The sequence below is a fragment of the Artemia franciscana genome, chromosome 18 (genome assembly GCF_032884065.1).
Source record: "Artemia franciscana chromosome 18, ASM3288406v1, whole genome shotgun sequence".
NCBI lineage: Eukaryota > Metazoa > Arthropoda > Branchiopoda > Anostraca > Artemiidae > Artemia > Artemia franciscana.
This window is the reverse complement of record NC_088880.1, coordinates 13,285,770-13,300,842: the sequence shown is the minus strand read 5'-3', so window position 1 is coordinate 13,300,842 and position 15,073 is coordinate 13,285,770. Positions and strand designations below refer to the sequence as shown.

Sequence of the window (15,073 nt, the reverse complement as noted above, 5' to 3'; positions counted from 1 at the left end):
CATAATAGTTACGCGCCATTGTAGTTGTGTCCCTATGTCCCACCTGTGAATATAGATATATATATATATATATATATATATATATATATATATATATATATATATATATATATATATATATATATATATATATATATATATGGTTTTAACTACGTAAAACTTGCGAATATACAACATTCTTTGCTGTCCCATTGTCTTTGCATATAAATAGATTGTCAGGTTTACCGACTCTTGAACATGCAACATATAATGGTCCATGGGAAAACAATCTGTATTCAGATCTATACCTCATGATTCTAATGATTGCCCTTGAGCTTTGTTGATGGTGATTGCTAATCGACCATTCCCTGTCCCGGTGTCCCGGTCGTCATTTACATCCCCCTGTTTCCCCCGATGTCCCCGTTGTAGTTGTGTCCCTGTGTCCCGGTCGTCATTTATATTCCCTGTGTCCCGGTCGTCATTTGTATCCCGGTGTCCCGGTCTGTATATACATTCGTTTTTTAGTTTTGTTTTTCTCCTTTATTTTTTTCCTTTTTTTCTTTTTTAGCTTATTTAGATTTTTAGATTTTTTAGTTTTTTTATTAGTTTTTAGTTTTTTTTTCTTTTTAGTTTTTTTGTCCCGGTTGTCATTTATATCCCCCTGTTTCCCCCGGTGTCCCCGTTGTAGTTGTGTCCCTGTGTCCCGGTCGTCATTTATATTCCCTGTGTCCCGGTCGTCATTTGTATCCCGGTGTACCGGTCTGTATATACATTCGTTTTTTAGTTTTGTTTTTCTCCTTTATTTTTTTCCTTTTTTTTTCTTTTTTAGTTTATTTAGATTTTTAGATTTTTTAGTTTTTTTATTAGTTTTTAGTTTTTTTTTTCTTTTTAGTTTTTTTGTAGTTTTTACCTTCTTTTTAGTTTTGTTAATTTTTTTTTTTTACTTATGTCCTGGTCGTCATTTATACTCCCTGTGTCCCGGTGCTTTGTTGATTGCTAATCGAACATTCCTTTTGTCCTGGTCGCTTTCTCTTTGAGTGTCGTCATTTATTTTAGCTTATTTTTCAGTTTTTTCCTTTTTTTTAGTTTTTTTTTATTTTTTATTGTTTTTAGTTTTTTACCTTTTTTTAGTTTTTTTAGTTTTTTTAGTTTTTTAGCTTTTTTACTTTTTTTATTAGTTTTTAGTTTTTTTTGTAGTTTTTGCATTTTTTTAGTTTTTTCAGTTTTTTTTTAGTTTTTTATTGGTTTTTACCTTTATTTTAGCTTATTTTTCAGTTTTTTCCTTTTTTTTTAGTTTTTTTTTAGTTTTTAGTTTTTTTAGTTTTTTATCTTTTTTTTTGTTTTTTTAGTTTTTTAGCTTTTTTATTTTTTTTTATTAGTTTTTAGTTTTTTTTGTAGTTTTTGCCTTTTTTTAGTTTTTTTAGTTTTTTAGCTTTTTTATTAGTTTTTAGTTTTTTTTGTAGTTTTTGCCTTTTTTTAGTTTTTTTAGTTTTTTAGCTTTTTTATTTTTTTTATTAGTTTTTAGTTTTTTTGTAGTTTTTGCCTTTTTTAGTTTTTTCAGTTTTGACGTCACCTGATCCAGTTTTTTCAGGTGACGTCACCTGACCCATCCATCCATCCATCCACAGACAGACAACTTATTTTTATATATATAGATATATATATATATATATATATATATATATATATATATATATATATATGTATATATATATATATATATATATATATATATATATATATATATATATATATATATATATATATATGTTTTTAACTACGTAAAACTTGCGAATATACAACATTCTTTGCTGTCCCATTGTCTGTGCATATAAATAGATTGTCAGGTTTACCGACTCTTGAACATGCAACATATAATGGTCCATGGGAAAACAATCCGTATTCAGATCTATACCTCATGATTCTAATGATTGCCCTTGAGCTTTGTTGATGGTGATTGCTAATCGACCATTCCCTGAGTCGCCATCGTCATTTATATATCCCCCTGTGCACCCCGGCGTCCCCTTTGTAGTTATGTCCCTGTGTCCCGGTCGTCATTTATATTCCCTGTGTCCCGGTCGTCATTTGTGTCCCGGTGTTCCAGTCTGTGATTTCTCTTTGAGTGTCCCGGGCGTCATTTATATTCCTTGTGTCCCGGTGTCCCGGTCGTCATTTATATCCCCCTGTGCCCCCCGGCGTCCCCTTTGTAGTTGTGTCCCTGTGTCCCGGTCGTCATTTATATTCCCTGTGTCCCGGTCGTCATTTGTATCCCGGTGTCCCGGTCTGTATATACATTCGTTTTTTAGTTTTGTTTTTCTCCTTTATTTTTTTCCTTTTTTCTTTTTTTCTTTTTTAGTTTATTTAGATTTTTAGATTTTTTTTTATATATTTATTAATATTTTTTTAGTTTTCTTTTTCTCTTATTTTTCAGTTTTTTCCTTTTTTTTAGTTTTTTCTTTTTTAGTTTTTAGTTTTTTTTTGTTTTTTACCTTTTTTTAGTTTTTTTAGTTTTTTTAGTTTTTTAGCTTTTTTAGTTTTTTTATTAGTTTTTAGTTTTTTTTTAGTTTTTGCCTTTTTTTAGTTTTTTCAGTTTTTTTTTAGTTTTTAGTTTTTTACCTTTTTTTAGTTTTTTTTTAGTTTTTTAGCTTTTTTAGTTTTTTTTCTTTTTAGTTTTTTTTGTAGTTTTTACCTTTTTTAGTTTTTTTTCTTCTTTTGTATTAGTGTGAAATAATTCAGACGTCATATGCGGACAAACACGACGTCACTCGACAGACAGACAGACAGACATAACCCACAAACAACTTATTTTTATATATATTTATTCATATTTTTTTAGTTTTCTTTTTCTCTTTTATTTTTCAGTTTTTTCCTTTTTTTTAGTTTTTTTATTTTTTAGTTTTTAGTTTTTTTTAGTTTTTTACCTTTTTTTAGTTTTTTATAGTTTTTTTAGTTTTTTAGCTTTTTTAGTTTTTTTATTAGTTTTTATTTTTTTTGTAGTTTTTGCCTTTTTTTTATTTTTTTCAGTTTTTTTTAGTTATTAGATTTTTACCTTTTTTTAGTTTTTTTTAGTTTTTTAGCTTTTTTAGTTTTTTTTTTCTTTTTAGTTTTTTTTGTAGTTTTTACCTTTTTTAGTTTTTTTCTTCTTTTGTATTAGTGTGAAATAATTCAGACGTCATATGCGGACAAACATGACGTCACCTGATCCACAGATCCACACACAGACAACTTATTTTTATATATATAGATATACTAGCTGTTGGGGTGGCGCTTCGCGCCACCCCAACACCTAGTTGGTGGGGGCGCTTCGCGCCCCCCCCAAGCCCCCCCGCGCGCGTAAGTCGTTACGCGCCATAATAGTTACGCGCCATTGTAGTTGTGTCCCTATGTCCCACCTGTGAATATAGATATATATATATATATGGTTTTAACTACGTAAAACTTGCGAATATACAACATTCTTTGCTGTCCCATTGTCTTTGCATATAAATAGATTGTCAGGTTTACCGACTCTTGAACATGCAACATATAATGGTCCATGGGAAAACAATCTGTATTCAGATCTATACCTCATGATTCTAATGATTGCCCTTGAGCTTTGTTGATGGTGATTGCTAATCGACCATTCCCTGTCCCGGTGTCCCGGTCGTCATTTACATCCCCCTGTTTCCCCCGGTGTCCCCGTTGTAGTTGTGTCCCTGTGTCCCGGTCGTCATTTATATTCCCTGTGTCCCGGGTCCCGGTCATCATTTGTATCCCGGTGTCCCGGTCTGTATATACATTCGTTTTTTAGTTTTGTTTTTCTCCTTTATTTTTTTCCTTTTTTTTTCTTTTTTAGCTTATTTAGATTTTTAGATTTTTTAGTTTTTTTTTATTTTTTTTCTCCTTTATTTTTTTCCTTTTTTTTTCTTTTTTAGCTTATTTAGATTTTTAGATTTTTTAGTTTTTTTTATTAGTTTTTAGTTTTTATTTCTTTTTAGTTTTTGTTTTTAGTTTTTTTTTGTAGTTTTTGCCTTTTTTTAGTTTTTTCAGTTTTTTTTTTAGTTTTTTATTGGTTTTTACCTTTATAGTTTTTTTAGTTTTTTAGCTTTTTTATTTTTTTTATTAGTTTTTAGTTTTTTTTGTAGTTTTTGCCTTTTTTTAGTTTTTTCAGTTTTGACGTCACCTAATCCAGTTTTTTCAGGTGACGTCACCTGACACATCCATCCATCCATCCACAGACAGACAACTTATTTTTATATATATAGATATATATATATATATATATATATATATATATATATATATATATATATATATATATATATATATATATATATATATATATATATATATATATATATTGGTTACTAAGAACCAATTATCACAAGAAAGGTGAAAATGGCCAAGTGAGAAATGAACCGTGTAGTATCATAAAAGCAAAGTAGTATTAAAGAAAACCGACCTATTTCTGTGGATGCTTGAATCATGTAGGCCTGTATTGACGTATGTCATGACGATTGTCATGTATTGACGACATGACTGCCTGTCCATGGATTATTCTTTATGGTTGATTGTGTGTGGCTATGCTGTTTGACCTATGTGATTGTATGGATGAGTAGGGTTAAGGCCTCATTCAAGTGCTGGTCTATATTAATCACTAATTTAGGAAAACAGTCTTCCTTTTCTACTTCTGTCTTTTTTTTTTCTTTTTTTTCTTTTTTTTTCTTTTTTTTTGTGTTTGTGCTGTAGCATTGGTGATTTCTCTTTTCATTATATTATTCCAGGTTGGATCCAGTGCTGGTGGAGAGTTTTTTTTTTTTTTAGTTTTCTCCCCGACAAACCTTTACCCTGGTCCAGGTTTTTAACCTGATATTGTTAATTATTGGTGAGATGGCACTTATGCAAATTTCATGTTCTTTCATCTTTTTGTTTACGTATTTATTGACCTATTGACCCTGGCATGTTTTTTGGACTTTGATTGTTGGATTTTGATTTGGATGTTGGTTTATTTTGGATTTATTTTCAATAACTTTTTATGCAACAAAGCACAAATATTAGCCTCGGAACTCAGAACGATTTTTTGAAAGTTAGTAAGTGTAAAAGTCGTTGTTTTCTTTGCCAAGATCATTTTGTCCCCCGGACTTCTGTTAAAAGTACATTGTATAATAAAAATTTTGCATGCAAGTTACGTGGTAATGTTAATTGTAGAACAACCAATGTAATTTACCTATTAGAATGTAATAAATGCTGCCTACAATATGTGGGGGAAACAACTAATAATATACATAAAAGATTTTCTGGACATAAGACAACAGTTAATAATGAAAAAACTAATAACTATCTAGTTCAACATTGTAATAATGGTAAATGTTCCATATCAGATATAACTGTCACAATTTTAGAAAATTTAGAATTAGAAGATTTAAATAAAGAAGAGAAGAATAATAGACTACGTAAACAGGAGGATTCCTGGATCCATACTCTTGGTACGGCTTATCCTTTTGGGCTAAATGATCGTGTAGAAAAGTATGTTGACATGTCTCATGTTGTTGTTAAATGTATTGATGGTTTTATGGACCATCCTTCTTTTACTTGTCCTACTAAACGTAAAAAACGATCGAGAGGACATAGGAAAAATAATAGAAAAAATGAATTAGATGTACATATGCTTTCTATAGATCTATGCCAGCTACTTGAAGCTAGGGGTATGATTTCTGTAATAAAGTGTCTAAATAATTTATCCAAGAGGAATTTAATCAAACTTTTCTGGATTGTTAAGAATAATACAGCTCTTGATTATAATTTTAAAGTAATATGTGATACAATTTGCATTCTAACTAAAACGAAATTTATTTCAAAAAAGAAAAAGTTCGATAAGATTAGTAATAAGGATAACAGATTATATTTACGTATTAATTTTACTTGTAAGCAGATTAAAGATATTAATTTACCAGAAATTTTAAATCAGCGGCATGTGAAACAGGCCCTTCCTAGTAATTTAAATAATAATGATAGTCCAGTTTTAACTTATAAATTTTCAAAAACTATTGGGCAAATTATTTTTAATTATAATTTAATACTAAAAAAACTAGATAGTGATATAAATTGGAAACCGGTTTGTAATTGTAAGCAACTTGGCCCATTTGTAAATCCTACTTACAAACATGTTATAACAGGGGACTTGTCAATAATAAAGCAAGATGATCATCAAATTATAATGAATAAAGGGGCTAATTTCCGTCTTTCTCATCATCTGAAACCATCGAGTGTTCTTGATGGCTTGGAAAATGATTTTGATTTATTTATTGATAAGTGGTGTATGAAAGAGAATAAAAATAAAGAGAGTTTTCAAAGTTGGAAGAATTTAATTATTAGTAGAGTAAGAAATAAAATATATTCTAACTTAAAAAATAGTAACACTAAATCATTACTTTATAATGCGAAGATTAAACAAGCAATTGCTAATCTAAAGAATGAATTTGTAATTGTGCCAGTGGATAAAGCTAATAATAATTTTGCCATAATTTGTCAGAAGCTGTATTGTGATATCTTAAAAAGGGAGTTATGTACAACTAATGTTTACGGAAAGGTAAATATAGAGGATGAGAATTTAATTGAAAAGACTGAAGAAATACTTTTTAAAAATTTGAATATTAAAATAAATGACAATGATAAAAAGTTCCCTTTCCTATATTGGACTGTAAAATTTCATAAGAATCCCCCTAAACCACGGTTTATTGCTGGAGCAGCTAAATGTCCAATCCGCATTGCTGCTACTGACCTCTCTTTAATTTTAAAGGAAATTGTAAATAAACTTAAAACCTATTGTTCTGGTATTAAAAAATTTTCGAATTTTAATCCATATTGGAGTGTTAATAATTCACTGCAGTTGATAGATTCTTTAACAACGGTTTCAGCTAAAAGAATTGAGTCTTTCGATTTTGCGACAATGTATACTAAATTATCACTTAATGTAGTGTTTGATAATTTAAAAACTGTTATCAAGAAATCTTTCCTCTTATCTAGTAAAAGGTTCTTAAAAATAGACATTTATAACAAAAAAGCTATATGGACAAACTGCTTTAATACTACAGTTAACTTGAGATGTTACAGCTTGGATATGATTTTTGAGTTATTGGAATTTGTTTTATACAATACTTATATAAGATTTGGGGGTGATTTGTACAGGCAAATTATGGGAATTCCCATGGGGGGGAATGCCAGCCCATTTATAGCTGACTTGTTTTTAAGTCAACTAGAATATAAATATATGATGGATAAGAATAATCCAATTAATTTAAAACATGCTTTGTCAAATAATAAAAGATATTTAGATGATATTTTGGTCTTAAATTGTAAGGATTTCATTGATATTTCTAAAAATATATATCCATCAGAGCATATTCTTGAGCCTAGTCATGGCGCTGGTCATGAAGATCATTTCTTAGATTTAAATATTAATATTTGTGATAATAATAAATTAAGTTTTAAAATGTATAATAAAACGGATGATTTTGATTTTGAAGTGATTAGTTTCCCATTCCCTGAAAGTAGTATACACTCAAATATCACATATTCAGCGTTTTTCTCACAGTTACTTCGTTATGCAAGGATTTGTAGTAATTATATTGATTTTAAAAATAGATGTAAAATCTTAAGCCAAAAATTGATATCAAGAGGTTTTTCTGCAAATAAATTAACTTGGCAATTTAAAAAATTTAGTTTTCATTATAACGAACTTTTAAATAAATATCAAAAGAATTATCTAGAAATACTTAAAGAAATTTTTAACTAATTTCGGAGGTTCGAGAAATGTTGTCACAGCGCCATTTATTTTGAATTGTGTTTCTAATTGAGCGGATTTTCTAAAAAATTAGCCAAATGGTAAAGATGAATTCTATAATTGTTTAGTTCATTCAGGTTTTTGCAATGTGTTAATATTTGTGATTTGGTAAAATCTATAATATTTAGTTTACCTATTGTTGCTAAAGGGAGGGATATATTAACAGGATAAGCTTGTTTTGGTTTTACTTGGTTGTTTTACATTTGCTTTTTTTTTTCTCATAGGCATGTATTTTGGGGGTGATACCTGACGCGGGGATGCCATGGATATTCTGTGGTAGCCACAACACTGTGCTGGGTAGAGAATTTAGAGTGGCGAAACCCTATATAGGCCAGTGTATTCTCCTGATGAGCCCTTATGTTGGGTGTTGCCTCTGAATTATTTGTCTATATTATTTTTTCTATTGTTTGGTAAATGACGACTTATACTTATTGACGACATGACTGCCTGTCCATTGATTATTCTTTATGGTTGATTGTGTGTGGCTCTGCTGTTTGACCTATGTGATTGTATGGATGAGTAGGGTTAAGTCCTCATTCAAGTGCTGGTCTATATTAATCACTAATTTAGGAAAACAGTCTTCCTTTTCTCCTTCTGTCTCTTTTTTTTCTTTTTTTTCTTTTTTTTTGTGTTTGTGCTGTAGCATTGGTGATTTCTCTTTTCATGATATTATTCCAGGTTGGATCCAGTACTGGTGGAGAATTTTTTTTTTTTTTTTTAGTTTTCTCCTCGACAGACCTTTACCCTGGTCCAGGTTTTTAACCTGATATTGTTAATTATTGGTGAGATGGCACTTATGCAAATCTCATGTTCTTTCATCTTTTTGTTTACGTATTTATTGACCTATTGACCTTGGCATGTTTTTTGGACTTTGATTGTTGGATTTTGATTTGGATGTTGGTTTGTTTTGGATTTATTTTCAATAACTTTTTATGCAACAAAGCACAAATATTAGCCTCGGAACTCAGAACGATTTTTTGAAAGTTAGTAAGTGTAAAAGTCGTTGTTTTCTTTGCCAAGATCATTTTGTCCCACGGACTTCTGTTAAAAGTACATTGTATAATAAAAATTTTGCATGCAAGTTACGTGGTAATGTTAATTGTAGAACAACCAATGTAATTTACCTATTAGAATGTAATAAATGCTGCCTACAATATGTTGGGGAAAGAACTAATAATATATATAAAAGATTTTCTGGACATAAGACAACAGTTAATAATGAAAAAACTAATACCTATCTAGTTCAACATTGTAATAATGGTAAATGTTCCATATCAGATATAACTGTCACAATTTTAGAAAATTTAGAATTAGAAAATTTAAATAAAGAAGAGAAGAATAATAAACTACGTAAACAGGAGGATTTCTGGATCCATACTCTTGGTACGGCTTATCCTTTTGGGCTAAATGATCGTGTAGCAAAGTATGGTGACATGTCTCATGTTGTTGTTAAATGTATTGATGGTTTTATGGACCATCCTTCTTTTACTTGTCCTACTAAACGTAAAAAACGATCGAGAGGACATAGGAAAAATAATAGAAAAAATGAATTAGATGTACATATGCTTTCTATAGATCTATGCCAGCTACTTGAATCTAGGGGTATGATTTCTGTAATAAAGTGTCTAAATAATTTATCCAAGAGGAATTTAATCAATCTTTTCTGGATTGTTAAGAATAATACAGCTCTTGATTATAATTTTAAAGTAATATGTGATACAATTTGCATTCTAACTAAAACGAAATTTATTTCAAAAAAGAAAAAGTTCGATAAGATTAGTAATAAGGATAACAGATTATATTTACGTATTAATTTTACTTGTAAGCAGATTGAAGATATTAATTCACCAGAAATTTTAAATCAGCGGCATGTGAAACAGGCCCTTCCTAGTAATTTAAATACCCTCCTAGTATATATATATATATATATATATATATATATATATATATATATATATATATATATATATATATATATATATATATATATATATATATATATATATATATATATATATATATATATATATATATATATATATATATATATATATATATATATATATATATATATGGCAATGAATCCAATGTTATAATATGCGTATATAACATATGGTATATTAGTGCCGGGATCCCGAGCCATGTTCGAGCCTCGGCACTGGGCACGCGGCAGGCTTGTATATATTTGGTTCTCTAATTTCGTATTAGTGTGCTGTTTCTTGTTCTGTGCCTTTTTTTATAGCTTTTCAGAGTCATTCGTCATCTTGTGTAACTCTGTGTGTGTCATAGATGCTTAAAACGATAGGACCACTCCTGGGGGGAAAATTTTGTAATCTGTATTCTTGAAATGTATATAAATATGATGTCACCATATGAATTTTTTCCAAAATTAAGCTTCTAAAACAATGTTCTAAAGCTCGTTACCTATCTAGATCGTTTTTTCAGGGCAGAAAATCCCAGAATACGAACTTTCATAATAAAATATGAAGTCGGTTTCCAAGAAACAAATTAAAAATTATAAAGGGAGTAGATATGTTTGACTTTTATTTACATTATGAACAGAAACTTAAACTATTACAGGTATGAATCACTATGCTAGAAAAAAAATTTTGATAACGCGTAGCGATTAATTACATAAACATTCCTAAAGGCATCCTAAATTAACAATAACAATAAAAAAACTACATATTTGTTCCTAAAAGCATCCTACACTAATTAAAAAAATGAATGAAAAATGAAAAAAGACAATCACCTTCCCTCAAACACCCCCTGGGTAACAACCACCATCCAAATGCAATTCCATCCACCCCAATCCCTTCAACCCGCTCCTCCCTCCAGTCCTATAAACCACTGCATTCCTCCTCCCCAAAAAATAAAAAAACTAATTCCCCAACAAATACTCTTTTAATCTTTTTTAACTCACCGGAAGTGAATTCCAAATAGAAGAGTCAAGATACTTCAAAGTAAAAGCAGATCTTACACCATTTTTAATATCTGTAACCAAGGTTATAACAAACATCGCCGCTTGATAGTCCTTTATCTGTCAAACATTGAGTAGCCTTAGAGACTTAAAGCCTGCACTGGTGTCTTTAGCATTTTTTACGTACTTCCCAATTATTCTTGCTGCTTTATTTTTTAGAATTTGCACACGCTTGCAATTAAAATTAAAAATTTCTGCTCCAAACTAAACATCTGTATGATATATACAGGTAGATTATTGCAAAATATATCGTTCGAAGAATATGTTTCGGCAGAATAGGCTTCAGTCTTCTGAGGATGCCAACTCCTCTTGCAATTTTAGCGGAAATAATGTCGCTATGATGCTTCCACAAAAGATTAGAATCAATATGGAAGCCAAGGTACCACAATGATTTAACTTGTAAAACAGGTTTTTCACCTAAAAAAACTTTACTACTTACATCAACAGAATAGCCCACTCTACAGAATGTCAGTAAAAACACTTTTTTAACTTTCACGCACAGCAAACTTATTGTAAAAACCTCCAATCTTATGAGAGGATCAATAGCTTTTACTATTAAATCATTAACTGATTTTGCAAATACTGTTAGTGTAGTGTCATCCGAAAAAGAATTAATACATACATCCTGCAGATAAAAGCGCGTCATGTCCACTTAAACTAGATAAAGTAAAGGGCCCAGAACAGAGCCTTGCGGTACACCACACCTCACAGTAAAAGACATTGAGACTAGGTCATTTGAAACGACTTTAAATGACCTATCGTAAAGATAGCTCTCAAACCATCTTAGACAAACTGCATCTATTCCAAGACTTCTCATTCGATGAAGCAATACTTGGTAGTCAACGGTGTCAAACGCTTTTCTAATGTCAATATAGACATAGGTATATTGCCTGAGTTTAATGCACAGTTAACACTTTGAACCAGGTAAACACTTTTAATCAGGTATAAATATATGTATAAATATATTATGTGTATTATGTATTGTATACTTATGTATCATAAAATGTATTAAAATATATATGTGCTATACATAAAAGTAAGATGATATATATAAAGATTCTAGTTGTAATGTTAAATTTTACGAGGTTACATACATGTAATTTTAGACTAAAAAAATCTTCTCGCCCCCAGAAAAGTTGATTAAAAGATTTTTGAAATTCCAAGTAGCTGCACTTAAGCTATGATTTTTAATAATTTGCCTAGCAAAAGGTTTCTATTAATTGCAAGAAACTTTAAAGGGTAGGGAAGACCCGCTTTTTCTTGGGCCATGCATTTGAACTAACTTCATCTAATGGATGTCGCCACGGTTATATTGCTTGTAAATATTTCCTGCTTCTTTGCTTATAACCTCGCTGTAGTTTCCAAATATCTGCAAAGCTCTTCTTTTTCTGGTACCGATGGGTTTCCCTCTTCTCACGACTCATGACCTTTTAAACTTAAGACTTATATTATTTTGGATTCATCCAAGGTTAACAGTTTCAATTTATATGACAAGCTAAGTTCAGATGCTAAGTTCAATTCACTTAGCTTCTAAAGTTCTGTTCTAAAGTTCTTAGTTCTAGTTCTAAGTTCTTAGGTTAAGTTCTTAGTTAAGCTCTTAGTTCTTAGTTCTAAAGTTCTTAGCTCTAAGTTCACTTAGCTCGTGCTAAGTTCAGATGCTTCGGATTTCGACAAAATTCTTTAAGGATTTTGCTGCTATTTTCAACTTTAAAGTTTTTCAAGATATTTTATAATTTTTTTTTTTAGACAGAGAGAAATTTTTAAAAACTTTTGAGATCTTTTTAAAAACCTCATATAATTCACAGCTTAACTCTCAGTTTCTCCCGATTTAGTCTGCCCAAATCTTGCGAAAATATAAATAAATACTCAGTCAACTAAATGTTGGCTTGAATATTTTACTATTATTTTTCGAAATTTTGGCATTGGTGATAACTAATACTAAATCATAGAGCTAAAAATGAAACAGAAAATACAATGAGGAGATTGAAAACACTTTAAATTATCTATCCTCAAAATAATATCAATTTTTTTAGTTTATTCGAATATCATGTTTCTTTTACTTTACTATTTTTCAACCGTCATTCTTTGACTTTTCCCTATAATTGGTCTTATGAACGTTCCCTTTGGTTTTACGCATGACGATATAGCGGAATTTTAGAACTAAACTTGACAAAAGCTTCTTTTTTAAGGCTGGCTGATCTTGGCAGTGTTAGCATAAACATGAACAAATCCGTTCGTACAACATCAACATATAATTATCACCCAAAGACTCTGATGAGGTTAGCAAAGTCAACACAGGAGCTAACAGTGGCAACACTGGCGAAAGAGGATGAGATGTTGTTACGAAGCAAAATCCAAGTGAAAAGTAGTGACGAAGAAAAGGCGAACAATGAGTAAGTTTTGCTCATTTAGTGATTTTACTCTCTCTTTCTTTTGTCTTTTACAGTTTTAGAGCACAAAAGTGTCTTTACAAACAGTTGTCATACAAGCAGTAAAAAAGGGCTGCTACAAGAAATCTTTTTGGAAAGACACATACCCATTTTGAAAGCGCCAGTCCCGCTCTCTCTTGGAAATAAGTAGAAAAAGGAAACATTGATTAATTTGTGCTCAGGTGGCGTTTTTTATCTCTCTTTTCTGTTTTCACAATTTGCAGCAAAAAGGTGTCATTACAAACAGTTGTCCTACAAGCAATAAAAAACGGCTGCCCCAAGAAATCTTTTTGGAAAGACACATACCCATTTTGGAAGTGCAAGTCCCGCTCCCTCTTGGAAAATAAATAGAAAAAGGAAACATCGATTAATTTTTGCTCAGCTAGTGTTTTTTTTTTTTTATCTCTCTTTTCTGTCTTCACAATTTTGTAGCATAAAGGTGTCATTACAAACAGTTGTCATATAAGCAATAAGAAAAGGGCTGCCCTCAAGAAATCTTTTGAAAGACACATACCCATTTAGGATGCACCAGTCCCGCTCCCTCTTCAAATATATATATATATAAAGGAAGCAATGAGTAAGCTTTTTCTGCTACTTTTTTTTTATTTCTCTCTCTCTTTCCTTTCTGTTTTTATATATTTTTTTTTATAGCACAAAAGTGTCATTATATGCAGCTGTCATACAATCAATACAAAAAAAACGTTAAATCTACGCAGTGAATTTTTATGGCTCCCCCAAATAAATCTTTTTATAAAGACATATACCCATTTAGAAAACTCACTCTTGAAAAATGTAAAGAAAAAGGAAGCATTGAGTAAGTTTTGCCCAGATAGTACTTTTTCCCCCTCTTTCTATCCTCTGTGCTTGCATTTTTACACTAAAAAAGATTCATTACAAGCAATTGTCATACAGGCAATATGAAAAAACATTACATATGCCCAGTGAATTTTTCGGACCGCCCCTGGAATTTTTTTTCGAAAGACATATGCCCATCATTTAGGAGGTGCCAGTCCCACCCCTATTGGAAAAATATCTGACACCCTCCCCCTCACATTGTGAAAGGTTAGGTTTCTGAAAACTTGTGCAAAAGCAGTTACAGAAACATCTAAGCAGAGAATTAAGATGTATCCTATTTTTGTTGTGTGTGTTTATAAGATGTTGAGCTAAAGTATTGGTCACCCGGTCTGATGCAAATTGTAGTTTTTCTCTTCCGTCTTTTTGTAGATCTTCTTCTACACAGATTGAGTTCAAATCTAATTTCAGTTATGATTTTGGAAGACTATAGTCTAGAGAATTTGATATTTTGTAAAATATAAATACAAGTAAAAAATGTATATCGTTATCACATGCATGAAAATAGAGAAGAAACTAGAGAAGAAAAATACTAGATGCTATGTTTATAAACTAAAAATGTTCTACTTATATTTGAACCAGAAATAAACCAGGACTAATTTATTTCAGATTTTTTTTCTGTTTTGAGGACTTTCATTCAAGACTCTGCTGTAAAAAAAGAAAAAAAAAGTTTTATTCCTTTTGTTTATTGTCAAGCATAGCGTATATCACCTTCGCAAAAACCTGAAAATGGTGTTTTCCATATATTCAATTCTGATATGTAAATTGCTGTACCCTAAGAAACTAAACATTGATTTTAAACGGAAAAGATGAGCGGCCTATCAATCAAAACCGTATCCTGGATTTGGAAATTTCAGACTGTCTCTTCGGTAGGAGTTTAGAAACAAGCCACTAGTCCGTCTCACTGTGTAAAGTACTTTATGTCCGATGGATTTTGTGTGGAGAGTCTGAAAACTTTACATTTTTGGAAACCTTATACCATACGTATTCAAAATAAAAAAGCTTCCGTTC

At 30.5% G+C, this 15,073-nt stretch overlaps 1 protein-coding gene and 1 long non-coding RNA gene across 2 annotated transcripts in view; one reads left to right on the top strand and one right to left on the bottom strand.

The window, feature by feature from the left end:
* LOC136038636 (phospholipase D1-like) overlaps positions 1–15,073 on the top strand; it is a gene marked incomplete in the record, with an annotated part of 372,020 nt that overhangs the window by 281,234 nt on the left and 75,713 nt on the right. Inside the window, 1 exon segment of the mRNA XM_065721881.1 lies at positions 12,971–13,174. Within this exon segment, the coding sequence (XP_065577953.1) occupies positions 12,971–13,174 (204 nt within the window).
* LOC136038640 (uncharacterized) overlaps positions 2,033–15,073 on the bottom strand; it is a 133,527-nt gene continuing 120,486 nt past the window's right edge. The window contains exon 2 of the long non-coding RNA XR_010620260.1: positions 2,033–2,595. This is a non-coding gene — a long non-coding RNA (uncharacterized LOC136038640). The remainder of the gene's footprint in view (positions 2,596–15,073) is intronic.